Source organism: Cupressus sempervirens, chromosome 1 (genome assembly GCF_028749045.1).
Source record: "Cupressus sempervirens isolate cs-2001-9-10 chromosome 1, ASM2874904v1, whole genome shotgun sequence".
Lineage (NCBI taxonomy): Eukaryota > Viridiplantae > Streptophyta > Pinopsida > Cupressales > Cupressaceae > Cupressus > Cupressus sempervirens.
Window position 1 is genome coordinate 159,619,600 of NC_143118.1, and position 16,216 is coordinate 159,635,815.

General features: G+C 36.7%; 1 protein-coding gene across 1 annotated transcript in view; it reads left to right on the top strand.

Annotated features, from left to right (window-relative positions):
* Positions 1–3,282: 3,282 nt before the first annotated feature.
* Positions 3,283–16,216, top strand: part of LOC149576639 (Transducin/WD40 repeat-like superfamily protein) — a 129,368-nt gene continuing 116,434 nt past the window's right edge. The window contains exons 1-2 of the mRNA XM_089818679.1: positions 3,283–3,584; positions 3,691–4,347. Of these exons, the coding sequence (XP_089674805.1) occupies positions 3,552–3,584; positions 3,691–4,347 (690 nt within the window). The 5' untranslated portion in view covers positions 3,283–3,551. The remainder of the gene's footprint in view (positions 3,585–3,690; positions 4,348–16,216) is intronic.

Consider the following 16,216-nt stretch of genomic DNA (forward strand, 5'->3'; position numbering starts at 1 on the left):
CTTGTTTTAGAGTTAATAACTACTTGTATTGTTGATTTCAAATGTATCTTGAATTGTGGAGAACATCTCAAATGTAGTCTTGAGACTAGATATGGATGGGAGAATATGATCTTTGACATAATCTATAACGATCTTCATTGCTTTGTTATTATGTCTTTTCCATTTTACTTTCTTTGGCCCATTTTCAGGCATAAACATGTTTGTTTCAATATATTCTTCTAATTCCATTTCCCTTAATATTATCATTACTCTAATTTTCCATGAAGAGAAATTAGATGCACCCTTAAGCCTATCTTCTAGTCTCACATGATTCACCATTTTTAAGATTTAAAGTTTTAGCCCCTTTTTTCTTTTAAAAATATGAGATTTTAGATTTTATTTTGTAATGGTTTTTCTTATCAGAATGACTCTAATACCATGTTAAGTTTTATGGATCTCTAATAGATAAAACTACTACAGTAAATATGATGACAATAGATGCTCTTACTTGTTCCATAGTGATGTAGAAGTTGTCCTTCAAATAATGATTATCTTTGAATTGCTAATTTGTTGAATCTTCTTTGTGTATGTGCAGATCCAAATGAAATGTATACTGGTTAATGATCGTGGGACCTGTGATGATAGAGAAAAGTACTAAACAATACTTTAATAATTATTGTAGTACAGATCACTGGGATAGAGATGCCTTGGATTGATGCATTACCCATCGATATGCAATACACATATATATTTTGAGTAATGGTTGTGACCGGTAGAGTCATGCCTCTATGTGGCACAACTAATGACTTGCTACCAATTAAACAATCACTGCTTAATATATATATAGCCAATGACAATATAATATGGTAGTCAGTCAATACATAATTTGCCATCAATGGATTTAATTGCATGTTCATGAAACCATTTATAACTCTCTCTCTCTCTCTCTCACACACACACACACAAACACACACACACACACACACACACACACACACACACACACACACACACACACATCTACATATCTACATATCTACACACACACACGTATATGAGAGAACCATAGAGGAAACTTTTAGATAAGTATGACACAATTTGCACATGACAAATTACTTCTACAGATGCTATACATCAACACACTCCTTTAAATTGCATCAATGGATTTAATTGCATGTTCATGAAACCATATATATTTCACACACACACACACACACACACACACACACACACACACATCCATCTACATATCTACATATACACACACACACACACGTATATGAGAGAACCACAGAGGAAACTTTTAGATAAGTATGACACAATTTGCATATGACAAATTACTTCTACAGATGCTATACATCAACACACTCCTTTAAATAAAAATCTTACAATTTAACAATATTTGTTAGGAAAAGGGATATTTTCTTAACACCATTAATTTTTATGGGTCTTGCTTCATATGTTATGTTTAGTCTTTAGCAAATAAAAATGTAGTTGTTTATTTAAATAATAAACAATTTTTTTCTATCACTAGCATATTTTCATATAATAATTATATTTGACAGGACAAAGTGAGCATCCAATTTAACTTCCACTTAAGAAGAATAAAAGAGATGATGAGAATAATAGATTTAAAAGCATTGATTAATAATTGGGGTACTTGGATCCCCTTCTCATTAATTAGAGATACCAGTCATTGTATGAGAGCTCTAGATTCATTTAATCATCTCTTGAGAAGCATCTAAGTTTATTTTTTAGAGCCTCTTTGACTATGTCATTACACACATGGAAGATTTTTTGTCAATCAAGGAAGATTTATTTTCTTGATTTGGATCTTCCAGTCTCTTTTGTTGGAAATTTCAGCAGAGTAGCACGTTTTTATGGCTAAAATGGACAAGGGATTAATAAGGAGGGCTTACATCTGATTTAACATCCCATACTCTAAATTTTAGATTTTTTAAGATAACAATAAAAATTCATTTTTCAATGGAAGTTCTAGAATGATGAGCGCTTGTGTTTCAGTTTGTATGGCTTATGTTCAACACCTCACCAACATTGCAAACCATATTACATATAACCGACAATCGGTTCCACATGTCCTTAGAAGCAGGGACAAAGGAAAATCTATATATGGAAGTAGTTGTTCCTAAGAATCAAAGTCTAGAAAATAGTATTGAAAATGTAAGGGACATTTTAGTTGGACATGCCTATTATTTGAAACAGAGAAAACCATCAGTTTTTTGATTAGGGGGTGTACTTGCTCTTATGTTGGCTTTGAGTTTGGATGATGAGGGCTTCTGTTTCAGTTTGTATGGTTTATGTTCAACACCTCACCAACATTGCAAACCATATTACATATAACCGACAATCAGTTCCACATGTCCTAAGAAGCAGGGACAAAGGAAAATCTAGATATGGAAGTAGTTGTTCTTGAGAATCAAAGTCTAGAAAATAGTATTGAAAATGTAAGGGACATTTTAGTTGGACATGCCTATCATTTGAAACAAAGAAAACCATTAGTTTTTTGGTTAGGGGGTGTACTTGCTCTTATGTTGGCTTTGAGTTTGGAGTTTGTGTTCAAAGATTTGTATAGGATTCAATTGCTGAAATTGGCTATTAGGGAGTTTTACTTTTCACCAAAACAAATGCTATCTGATTTTTCTTTTAACAGGTTAGGGTTTTTGAAAAATTGAGAAAATCAATGCCAAGGGCATGCATTTCCATATTGGGTGTTGTTGATGACACCAATTTTGTAATGAAAATGTATGGGGATTTAGAAAATCTTACACTTTGGACTGGTTTACCCGATGATAAGAAGGTCCTTCTGATGAAATTATTTCTTATTGAGAATTAGCAACACTAGTTCCAACACCATCTATTGACTAGTGATGGCAATGAATATCATAACTTGAAAGAATGTTCAAAAAATTTATTTTTCTAATTTTTGTATCAAAAAATTAATATTACCCATAGCAAAATTCAAACCAGCCAATAAAAATTAAAGAATTAATGTATAAAAATAGATTGAAAAAATAAAATAATTTATACTTTAGAATGTGGCATAAAAAAAATCGATAAGACCTAATTAAAACATTAATTCCCTTATATAGAAAGAGATTAAAAATCATAAAATAAAATTCACTATTACAATTATAATTGTTTGAAAAATATAGCAATTCCTTCTATGCATTCTTTCTCCTCCAATTCATATGTACACTTCGTCACTTAAAAACAATAAATAAAAACCATAAAATAAAAAGATAAAGATACTTATAAAAAACAGAAAAAAATCAAAAAACAAAGCATCCTCCTCGTCAATTTTCCTTCAACTAAATCAATTTTTAATACCGATTCGGAGCTTGCCGACAACAAACAGGAAATGTCTTTCAAAAGATGCACGCGCCCTGTGTGTTTTCCTCATATCTGCCGTTGCGTTTGCAATTCACAGTCGATATTGAACTACTGAAATAACAACCACTACCTAAATTCAATTGGTAGTCTTCTCAAAATCTGAGAGCTACGCATCTCTTCTGCGTTGATTTGCAGGGCTTCTGAATATTTTTACTCAAACAATGGCTTCAGACGATGAAGGAGACTTTCACAACGTCAGTATTCAAAGTTGTCTTCATTCTTGAAACAAGTTTTTCCCCATCCTAATAACGTTTTTCACCTTTATCTTACAAAAAATATGCTCACTTTTTCTTTGTACAGGATGGGCAGGGTCCACCTGTAATAGACGAAGCTAATGTACAGGAGGGCCTTCGAGCGTTTTTTCCACTCTCCTTCGGAAAACTAGAGAAAAAAGAAGTTCCATTGGAATCGTTACATTCCGCTACAAAACGGCCACATGATCCACAGCCGAAGCCGGTGAAACTCCAATCTGGCAAAAAAGGTTGGTTGCAGGATTTGAACCCCAAACCTATTGGACCGGTAATGCCTTCATCAGATTTGGCCGAACTTCCCAGGCCTCCAATTGGGCCTCAGAGGCCTCCTTCAAATTTGGTAGAACTTCCCAAAGCTCCAATTGGGCCTCAGAGACCTTCTCCGGGTTCGGCAGAACCCATTGTAGGACCTCCCAGGCCTCCACACTTGGAAGAATCCGCGATCGAAGATGAAGATGATTCTGATCAATTGTTAGGACCTCCAAGGCCACCCCAAGTTAGCGGAGATACTGATGAGGAAGAGGGGCCTCCGATAGGTCCTCCAAGACCGCCGCCAAATGTAGAAGAAGAAGGAAATAATGGAAGTTTTGAAGCTATGACTTACAGAAGAGAGGATGAAACTAGTGATGAGTATTCGGAGGAAGAGGGAGTTGATATGCTGAGATTGCCTCTTAGTAATGAGATTGTGCTCAAAGGACATACCAAGGTTTGATTTCTAGACTTTAATTCGATAAATTATGCGAGTACGTGTATGAATTTTATACCTTCTCATTCAAATTTTGTTCATACCAGCAATATAATTTAGCGTCTTCCAATTTCTGTGTCTCTTAAATGTACATTTATTTTGAATATTCTCCAGGGAATTATTCGAGTAGAAATTGTCTTCGATTTCAGAGTGGTTTGTTCACAGCGTAGTAATTTGCAAAATTCTTCCGGATTAGACGTTTTGTGGGTGTTTAATTCACGAGGTTCTGGTCTAGCATTGGCCTTAAAAGTCCCACCCGATTAGTCATAAAAGTTGTTCCATAATGTTACTTTTCGCTTTAACTTGCTCAAAATTTGTGCTAAATTTTCTAAATTTGCTACGAGGTTCTGGTCTAGCATTGGCCTTAAAGTCCCATCCTTTTGGTTGTTCCATAATCGTTCCATAGGGTAACGATTTCGCTTTATCTTGTTTAAAATTTGTACTCGAGAGGATTTTATCTTAGAATCAATTTCGGACCAGAACCAGTTCGAGTTTACCCTTGTCGTCGTGGTACGTTAATATGAAAGTCATTCTAGATAGATGATGTTCAATGCATAAATTCTTTTGATTAGTCTTTCACTGAAATATTACCAATGTAGTTTTTATGTTTCTGAAAGATATTCTGGCGTGTAAGCTACCTTTATTCTAAGATTACTATTGATGTTGAGTACCTACGTTTTGGCTCTGTTCCTACATGTATCTTCCATTAGACAGACCAAAATCTCCGTAACACTAACCAACGCGAGACAAAAGAATTGTGTGTGCTATAGATTCCTATTGGTAATTTTTTCCTATAAGATAGATGAAGGTTTGTTGTTTGTCCGCTGTAATACTGGAAATACTTAAAAAGCATGCGTCTGCCATCACCTTGAACAAAGTCTGCAATCCTTCATCTGGCAGTAGTGACCGTTAAGATATTGATGTAAAACAATCTCAGAAAAGAAAATCTTAATTAATTACACAATGCTATATTCAATTCATAAAACGTCTAATTAAAGCTGAAACCTTTTTATAATATATATATCCAACAAAATGTGAAATCTGCACGAGTGGCCCTTTTAGGTATCATTACGGTGTGTCCAAGCTCTTCATCAATAAAAAATATTTTTAGGATTGAATTACTTAACAAATTTATGGCTCTCTTAAGTGCCGTGTTGCCTTGGAGATTATTGCTTAAGTATCTCTGATCCACATATGCCAGTTCGATGCTCCATTGTAGTCTTGGTGGACAATGGTTTGGGATTCTAGACTCTTACGAGACTAAGATGCACAATTTTTATTTTGGACAAGAGGGCTAAAAAATAGATTAATCAACCAAGATCATTACAAAGCAGTAAGAGCTAGCAGATTTAGTGACAGGACAAACGACAATTCAAGAAAACAACCAAGGAATCGGGCTCTCTCTAAACCCCCAAATAATCTCTATCTCTCATGTCTTCCCGTACAAATTCCTTTAATATTTTAGATTACTCTGTAGACAAGTGATTCAATTCCCCGACATTCCAGATCCCAATCTGCTCAAAACCCATTTTGCCAATCAATCTGCTACCCCGTTCCATTCCCAAGGAATGTGTCAGAAGGTAATAGAAACTAGAGATGTTCAAAGTCTCACAATCTGATTGAACACTAAGGCCACAGGCCAGTTTGTCCCCTCCAGCTTCCGGTTATGTAACATATAAATTACTATATGTGAGTCGGACGCACATATAATCTCTCTCCATCCAAGGGTATAACTTCTCTTCAAAGCTTAATGGATAGGAAGAGCTTTCATAAAGTTGATACAAAGAAAAGAAGAAAACAACCTTTGAATTATCTCTACCTACTCCACCAATCCTGGAATGCCTAGGATTACCCCTAGAAGAGTCATCAATGCTTGAACGCATCAGGAAGAGGGGGCAACCAGCAGCCATCCTGTTGGACCTTGTTCTTGGCCTATCAATCTACCGTGGAAGAGGGGAACCTCATGATGCTTCCCATCGAACCCAACATTTGAATGACAACCAAATCATCTGGATCCATAGGGCACACAAATCATGATTTGCATCAAGGTTTCTTGCACAACACTCTTAATTCACATCCATAATTGACGGCTCGACATTTTTGTCATCCTGTGTTAATGTTGAAAGTTTTCTAATAGCTGCAGACATGATGATCTTTGAAATAGGAAGTTATAAAACATTTATCAATTTCGATGTGTATACTCCATCATTGTTTGGCACATACATATCATCTCATAGACCAATTAGAATGGTCATGTCCTTTCATTACAAATGGTTTGCACTTTTATTAGATCAGTTAGTATACTAACTAAACGGATCCATTAAGGATGTGGTTGGTTAGTGAATACTAACTAACTAATTCTTAGCAATTTAACTTCAGATTGATTTGTATCTCAATCATTTGTAAATAAAGGAATACTCAATATCTTGTTCATCTTAGATAATAAGGTGGGTTGATCTGAGGGAAGATTAACAGCTACCTTATCTTCAACACTCCCTCTTTGCGAGGGAAGATTAATTATGAACGAACCAATTTAGATACCACATTACTCATGATGCCGAGGAGTATAATAAATATCAAGTCAGCATGATATTTGAAACATCCAGGTTATGGTGTGTGTACAAACATCAAGTTGCACGATGTCTTACCATAGCACATCATGGCGTCTCACCATGATTATAAAGAACATAATGATCTGCAATAGGTATCATGTTTCATGATATCGATCAAAATGCTCAAGAGATACTAAGTATGACATATTTAGATATCACCTCACTTGTGATATCAAGGAATATATTGAACATCAAGTCAGCATGACATTCATATATCCTGGTTATGGTATGTGCACTGACATCATGTCATATGATGTCTACTACAACTCATCATGGCATATTCACAGATATTACGTCACAAAATATCCACCATGATTATCTCATTAAGAACATATTGATACACAACCGATATCAAGTCAGCCTGATATCTCTCAATAAGTCCATGAGATACTAATTATCAAGACATTTCTAGAAATATCAAGTCAACATGATATTCGTCGTGATAGTAAGCATTGTAAAGTCGTCACCTTACAATGCTGGATACTAGTGTATATTATCAGAAAGATTGTCACCATTTTGTAATGTACACAAGGGGTAGGCCCATTAAAGTCATGGAGTCACACACATGACATCAAAATGTTTTACATGAAGTGACCACAAATTCTCTCACGTGGTGTTGTCATGGTGTCACACTCATGACATCCACCATATCATAGTGATGAAGGGTGTTGCCCTTAATACCTTAAACACATAATAGGAATAAAGAAATAATAGTAATTTGTGAGAACAAAATATGGGCTTCTTATAATTGCCGCAAATGCGGAATTGCAGAATTACAATATGTTAACCCACATGGGCGCCTTTATTGCAGTAATCTGCAAGACAAAGTTGCGAACTATCACCCAGAGCTTTCTTAGACAATGTTTGGGCATTTCTTAAATAGGTGATTTTATGCTGCCCGGGAAGGTTCTAGACACCCAAACTTAATACCTAGGGCCGAGAGACCCTAACAATACATATAGAGTCAGCCAAATACACTTTTGACATTTATTTTGAAAGTTTTGGTCGGCTCAACTTCAAAAGGCCATAACTTTTGAACCATTGCTCCAATTAACTATTATAACCACTTTTTAGAATCCTCAACTTTCGATCTACAAGCTTGGATTTGTGTAAGCACCCATCTGTTGAGTTTTTGGGCCTCATCGAGCACATTTAGGCCTTCAACGGTGAACCTGAAGTTTTTATACCGAAATTGCACATCACAAATCTGCAATAAATCCATGAATATGCATGATATGGCATTGAGCCTCAATTGGTGGGCTGATATATCCAAGATGAGCATTCATCTTTGAAATTAGGACATTATGAGCTCGTATGACTAACTTATTAAGTAGCAAGCCTCCATAGACAACAACTCTGCATTAAGACAATCCTTATTGAAACAACTAAAATGAAATATTTTTCGTTGATGCAAGATTGCACTTACACCCAAGATGCTCTTGCATCAAACACCTGGGGTAATTTGAGAAGTGACGCTGTCACATCTTAGGTATTTAGAGGAAAACCAAGATGGTTAACCTCCTCCCTTGCTAGCCATGATGAATATTCTACTGGCCTCCCTTTCCATTTGACCAGGTATTATTCATAAGTTCTGTTCCTCATACTTTTGCCAACACGACTGTCCAGTATCTCTTCAATCTCCTTTGTAGCCGAATTAGCTGCTGGAATACACCACTGTGCTTTTGCAACTTCATCCCTATCACCTCCTTCATAGTACTTTGTCAAATCTGAAATGTATCCATGAATACGCATGATATGACATTGAGCCTCAATTGGTAGGCTGATATATCCAAGATGAGCATCTACCTTTGAAATTAGGACATTATGAGCTCGTATGACTGACTTATTAAGTGGCAAGCCTCCACATACAACACTACACATTAAGACAATCCTTATTCAAACAATTGAAATGAAATATTTTTGGTTGATGCAAGATTGCTCTTACACCCAGGATGCTCCTGCATGAGACACCTAGGGTAATTTGAGAAGTGACCCTGTCACATCTTAGGTATTTAGAGGAAAACCAAGATGGTTAGCCTCCTCCCTTGCTAGCCATGATGAATCTTTTACTGATCTCCTTTTCCATTTGACCAGGTATTATTTATAAGTTCTGTTCCTTGGGCTTTTGCCAACACGACTGTCCAGTATCTTCTCAATCTCCTTTGTAGTCGAATCAGTTGCTGGAATACTCCACTGTGCTTTTGCAACTTCATCCCCATCACCTCCTTCATAATACTCTGTCAAATCTGAAATGTTAAATACTCGTGAAATATTCAATTTAGCAGGCAACTCCACTTCATAGGCATTTCCAGAATCATGCCTTTTCACTATCTTGCACGGTCCAAACTTCTTCATTTGCAGCTTGTTATATGTAGCTACTAGAAAACACTCTTTTTTCAAATGAACCATGACTTCATCTCCAATATGAAATTTCTTATGCCTTCTTTTCACATTTGCCTTAGCTTTGTACTATGTATTCATCTTTATAATGTGCTTCCTCACCTCCTCATGGATGTTCTTCAAATGTGCAATAAATTCTTCCGCTTCAGCACTGCTTATCTCTCCTTTATCCAGTTGCCTCATATCAAAAACATATTTGGGATTGCTCCCATATACAATATGGAATGGTAATTTATCAATATCGTTGATAGAATTATTTTATACAAATTCTGCCTGTAGTAAAATTAGATCCCATCCTTTTGGTTTATCTCCAACCAAACATCTCAACAAGTTCCCCAAACTGCGATTCACAACTTCTGTCTGTCCATCAGTTTGTGGATGATGTGATGAACTAAACTTCAAATTTGTCTTCAATTTCTTCCACAATGTACGCTAGAAATACCTAACAAATTTGGTATTTCGATCTGAAACTATACTCTTTGGTAGACCATGTAGTCTCCCCACTCCTCTGAAAAACAACTCTGCCACATGAACAACATCACTAGTCTTCTTCTAGGGAATGAAATGTGCTTTTTTTGAAAACATGTCAACCTCCACAAAAATAGAATCATGCCCTTGCCGAGTCCTTGGTAATCCAAGAACGAAATCCATGCTGACATCTGCCCATGGCTTCTTTGGTATAGGTAATGGCTGATACAACCTTGTATTCTGCTTTACTTCTTTCGCCAATTGACATAGTCTACAACTCTACACAAACTTCTTGACATCTTGCTGTAACTGTAGCCAATAATAGTTCTCAACAACCAAAGCAATGGTCTCATCTCTCCTAAAGTGTCCGGCCAATCCTCCACTATGCTTCTCTTTGATAAGATTCTCTCTCATTGAATTTCTTGGAATGCACAACTGGCTCCCTTTGAACAACATACCATCTTGGATTATGAAATCCAAGCACTTTATTCTATTTAAGAGTAACAAGTTTTGTACAAGCTTTTCACACTTCACCAAAATTAGGATCCTTTGGATACAAATTACTGAATTCTTTGAACCCAACCACCTCAATCTGCATCTTTGTCAGCAAAACTTGTCTTCTACTAAGAGCATCTGCAACTTTGCTAGACTTCCCACTCCTATGTTTCAAAACAAATGTATAACTCTGCAAAAATTCGACCCATTTCAAATGTCTTTGGTTTAATTTGCTTTGACTATTCAAATATTGCAAATCTTGATGATCAGTATACAAAACAAACTCCTTAGGAAGAAGATAGTGTCTCCACTTCTTCAATGTCTGGACTATAGCATAAAATTCCTGATCATAAACAAAATATTTTCTTTTGACATCATTTAACTTCTCATTGAAATAAGCAACAAGTCTACCTTCTTGGCTCAAAACAACTCCTATTGCAGTACCACTAACAACACAATCTACTTGAAACACCTTGTTAAAATTTGGAAGTGCTAAAACAGGCTGCTCTGTAACTTTCTATTTCAATAGATTAAAACTCTTATCTATTCCTACAGTCCACTTAAATTCTTTCCTATCCCATCTCATTGTTTCAGTCAAGGGTTCACAAATATTGCTAAAACCTTTTATAAACTTTCTTTAAAAACTAGCCAGTCCATGAAAAGATCTTACCTTTGTAGCACTCTTTGGAGTAGGCCATTCAAGGAGAGCCTTCACTTTCTCTGGGTGCATTTTTAGACCTTCTGCTGAAATTACAAATCCCAGGTACACCAACTCCTTCAAAAAATTGCACTTCTTCAAGTTTATCAGCAACTTTTCTTCCCTCAATTTATCAAACACCTTTTGAATATGCATCAAATGCTCCTCCAATGTCTTACTAAAGATCAAAATATCATCTAGGTAAACAATGACAAACTTACCCAGATACTCCTTTAGTACCTCATTCATGAGCCGCATGAAAGTGCTTGGTGCATTGGTTAGTTCAAAAGGCATGACTAACCCCTTGTACAATCCTTCCCTTCTCTTAAAAGTAGTCTTCCACTCATCACCTTCTTTGATGCGAATCTGATGGTATCCACTCTTCAAATCTATCTTTGTGAATACACAACTCCACTCAAACAATCCATAATCATTCATCCTTGACGATGGAAATCTATACTTGATTGTGATCTTGTTGATAGCAAGTGATCTGTGCACATCCTCCATTCTCCATTCTTTTTTGGTGCTAATACTATTGGTCTGTAATACCCCTAAATTGACACATTGGTATTCTGAACCAATTTTGGTTTATCAATATTACTTAAGTCCTATTGCACTAGGCTTTTCTGATTTTGATAATCTCTACTCAACCTAAGTGTCAAATGCAGAAAATCATTAATCTGTATTAATCACTTTACTTAATTCCTAAATATTAATTATTTATTTAATTAGAATATCTAATTATGACCACATGTTTGAATGGATCAATATATTTTCCTATTTCATCTCACATAAAAAATGAATTAATAACAATGATCCATTCAAATATGTGTTCATAATTGGTACAGCACATGGACTCAAACTCTCTCGAATCAACCCCTTCTGCAACAACTCATGCACTTGTTTGTTCAACTCTTCACTTTTTGTTGGTGTCATTCTGTGTGCTATCTTGTTTGGCAAACTGGCTCCTGGAATGAAATCCATTTGGTGACTGATCTTCCTCACTGGGGGTAATTCATCAGGTACATTATCCGACACAATATCAGGAAACTCTCCCAACAAATTTGCAACTTCTGCAGGTACCTCCTCTACTTCTTCTTTACCATCTTTTGGGATTATAGAAAAACACATATGCTCATGCTTCATACCTTGGAGAAACTCCTTTCCATCAACAAAACATGTTTTGGCAGCACTACATACCTTTTGTTCTTTCTCCTTCAATGGCTTCAACTTATGTTTCACTCCATCATTTGTCAGAGTGTAGGTATTTGCTCCCCCATCATGCACAACATGGCTTTCAAACTGTCACGGCCTACCCAACAACATATGACATATGTCCATAAGTATGATATCACAAAGCACCTCATCCTGGTAGCTTCTAATTTTGAACTTCATTGAGCATTGCTCACTGACCACGACTTTGTGGTCATCTTGCACCCAAGTAATACGATATGGACGCGGGTGTCTCTATCTCTTTAGCTTCAACTTTGTGACCATCTTTTCTAACACCAAATTGTCTTTACTTCCACCATCAATGATCACATCACAACAGTTATCTTTGCATTTCCACCTGGTGCAAAACAAATTCCTCCTTTGATCACGTTCATTCTAACCACTCAGCAAGACTCTTTGATTAACTAAGACTTCTCCTCTTTCAGCATCTTCAGAATGGGATGATTTGGCATCATCGTCAACATGCACAACTGTGGCTTGACCTTTTGTTCTTTGATTTGTCCTCCCTTGATGTTGGGAACATTTAAATGCTCTATGCCCTTCTTCTTCGTAGTGAAAACATTTTCCACGGAAACCCCCTCTTCCAGATCCTTGCCCTCTTCCTCTTCCTCTTTCTCTCTTCTGCTCTCTATTGTTCTGATCTTGGAAATGATTGGAATTGTTTCCCCTCTAGTTTTGACTGCTACTTCTAGCCTCATCCTTGTTCTTCTGATCATCATATCGGCCTCCATAAGATCATCCACTAGATCTTCTATTGCGATCTCTACCACTGTTTTTGTTATCGAATTTTTTGCTTAACTTCTCTACTCTTAGGGCAAACTGGTATGCCTCCTTAATACTGGTCATTCGAACCAGGCAAGCCCTCCTGAATGCTTGGCCTTAACCCATTAAGATAACAAGCAACTTTCTCCTTGTCAGCTTCTATATGGCTGGTTCTTATGAGAACTTGGTACAACTCTTTGGTATACTCTTGAACAGATCTTCCAGTTTGCTTCAACCCTTGAATCTTCTTTAGCAAATCAAGCTCATAATCTGTCATGTCCCATCTTTCGCGCTAGTGGTGCCTGGTTAATCTATCTCCCCATCTGGATAGATTAATGACATTACCAATAAGGATGCCTGCTAGTCACAAGGGAAGATTTGTCTTAAGTTCGTCATTTAATGTATTAAAGTACTTTAATAAAGTTACTTTATGTTTTATTAAGACATTCACTTTATAAAGTGACTTAAGTGACTAGAAGATGAAATTGGTGTTTTATTCCACATCTCTTATTCCAACACTTTTCCCTCACTTCGAGGTTATAAATAAGAGGCTCAGTCTTGGGAAAGACAAAGAATATATGCTATAAAACAAATCCAAAAAGGTTGCTTTGATGTGACTTTGCTAATTCTTGAGGACGAGAAACCTTGAGAAAGTAGTGGAGCTGGACGCAAACCTGGCTTTCACATGGTGTTTCAGAACTAAGGTTTGGTTTAACACTTTGAACTTTAAGAGATCTCAGTTCCATGATTGATGAGGGATTGAAGTTGACAGAATCTGGTAGCTCCCAATATATTGTTGGCGTTGGAAGTTGGGATGGGAAAAGGGTAAGATCCACCACCCATGGCATCAACAGAAGTCCCCAACGTAAGTACACTACACTCAGCCAGTTGAATGTTATTGTTTTAAGCGACAATTTTAGTAAGGGAAAAATGTAGTAGATATTACTATATGGTCAATACCAATGCTTCTTCCACAGTGGGTTCAGTAAGTGAATGCAACAGACATCAATAACAGACGAAGGCCATAGCAGATATAACGCACGGGATTGGGAAGGCTGTAGTCACAATAAACATTGGCAGATTGAAATCATTCCCAAGTATAACTTGTAGAATTCGGGGTGCCTGCAGAGATGTGATTGGCACTGGTTCTAGATAGAGTAGCAACATGGTATCACAGGGCCTCCCTCTCACCTATATCACAGAGTCTTACGCCCACACACATTGAAGCAATAAAGTTGGAAGTAGGACAAAGATATAGTCACAGCCGTATTTCATCCACACGTATGAAACAATATATAATGTCAAGAGTCTGGACGTGAATGCTAGAGGACCTTCCTGTCATAGTGGGATACAATAGAGCCCTTTCACAGTAACCGCAGGATTGTATGGTGACTCCCCAATCTGTACTTCAATCACGGTATGCTCTCTTTAGTTGAAGTTGGAGAAATTTGTCATCAGTTTAGCGTGCACAGCTGTTGGTTTTTTAACAAGATTGTATTTCCATTATTATAATGTTGTGTTATTGAACTACCATCTAAGAATCTGATTTTTGGATTGACACGATTCTCGTAGTTTAATTAAACGATTGCACATCCTTTGTAGTGATCACTACAGTAGCATGTCTGTAATGAATTTTGCTTAAGGATTTGATTTGATAACAATTGTTTGACAAAATTCTGATTAGTCCAAGTTCTTTGGTTCTCATCAAAACCGACATAGCACATTACATAACCCATTGGAATGAACTGTTGCTTCATTTTAGCTATCATTCAATCCCATTTGGTGATTTTGTCATTCTCTTCTATTTCGCTCCAATTGGATCTTCTGCCACTAGATCTTTGCATGACCCTTCAGCTTGGCCTTTACAAACTTGACCCTATCCAAATCTTCAATATCTTCATATTCAAAGTACTCTTGCTATTAATTGATCCAATCGATCAATTTCTCTGTGTTAAGATTTCTCAAAAATGTGGGAACATCAAACTTAGGTCTTTTTCCAATCTTAGAAATGGCCTTGAAAAGCTTTTCCTCCTTTGGGTTCAAAACTTTATCTACTACTCCTTGATCAGTGTTTTCTTCTTCTTCCCTTTCATCCTCACTTTCGCCACCGCCTATGACAAGATTCATTCCTCTACGCATTTCTTCTTGCAATGCTTGCATTTGCCTCTGGAGGACTCTAAAACCCTTAGTTGTAACACCTACGACTCTCTCTTCCACGCTCTCTTTGTGGAGGTATCTCCATGCTTCCGTTGAAACCCTAATGCAAATTGCCTCACAATCTGCGATTTGTCTACATGCTCACCCCAAATCATGGTCTTGGTGCGAATTGCCTCACAGTTGGCGATCTGTCCACACGCTCAGGAACTCCATCTTTGATACCACTTGATGAAGGGTGCTCCCCTTAATACCTTAACCACATAATAGGAACAAAGAAATAACAACAATTTGCGAGAACAAAATATTGGTCTTCTTATTATTGCTGCAGATGTGTAATTACAAAATTCAAAATTACAATATGCTAACCCACATGAGCACCTTAATTACAATAATCTGCAAGATAAAGCTGCAAACTATCACCCAGAGTTGTCCTAGACAATGTTCGAACATTTCTTAAATAGGGAATTTTATGCTGCCCGGGGAGGTTCTAGACACTCAGACTTAATAACTAGGGCCGATAGACCCTAACAATACATGTAGAGTCGACCAAATACACTTTTGACATTTATCTTGGAAGTTTTGGTCAGCCCAACTTCGGAAGGCCATAACTTTCGAACCTTTGCTCCGATTGACTATTATAACCACTTTTCAAAATCCCTAGCTTTTGAGAATCCTTAGCTTTTGATCCATAGGCTTGGATCATTGCAAGCACCCATTTGTCGAGTTTTTGGGCCTCATCCAGACACATTTAGGCCTTCAATGGTGAGCCTGAAGTTTTTATACCAAAATTGCACACCAAAAATCCACAATAAATCCATGAATACACATGATTTGGCACTAAATGTCAATTGGCAGGCTGATATATCCAAGATGAGCATCCACCTTTGAAATTAGGACATTCCGAGCTCATATGACGGATTTACTAAGTAGTAAGCCTCCATAGACAACAACTCTATATTAAGACAACCCTTATTCAAATAACTGAAACGAAATATTTTTGGCTGAT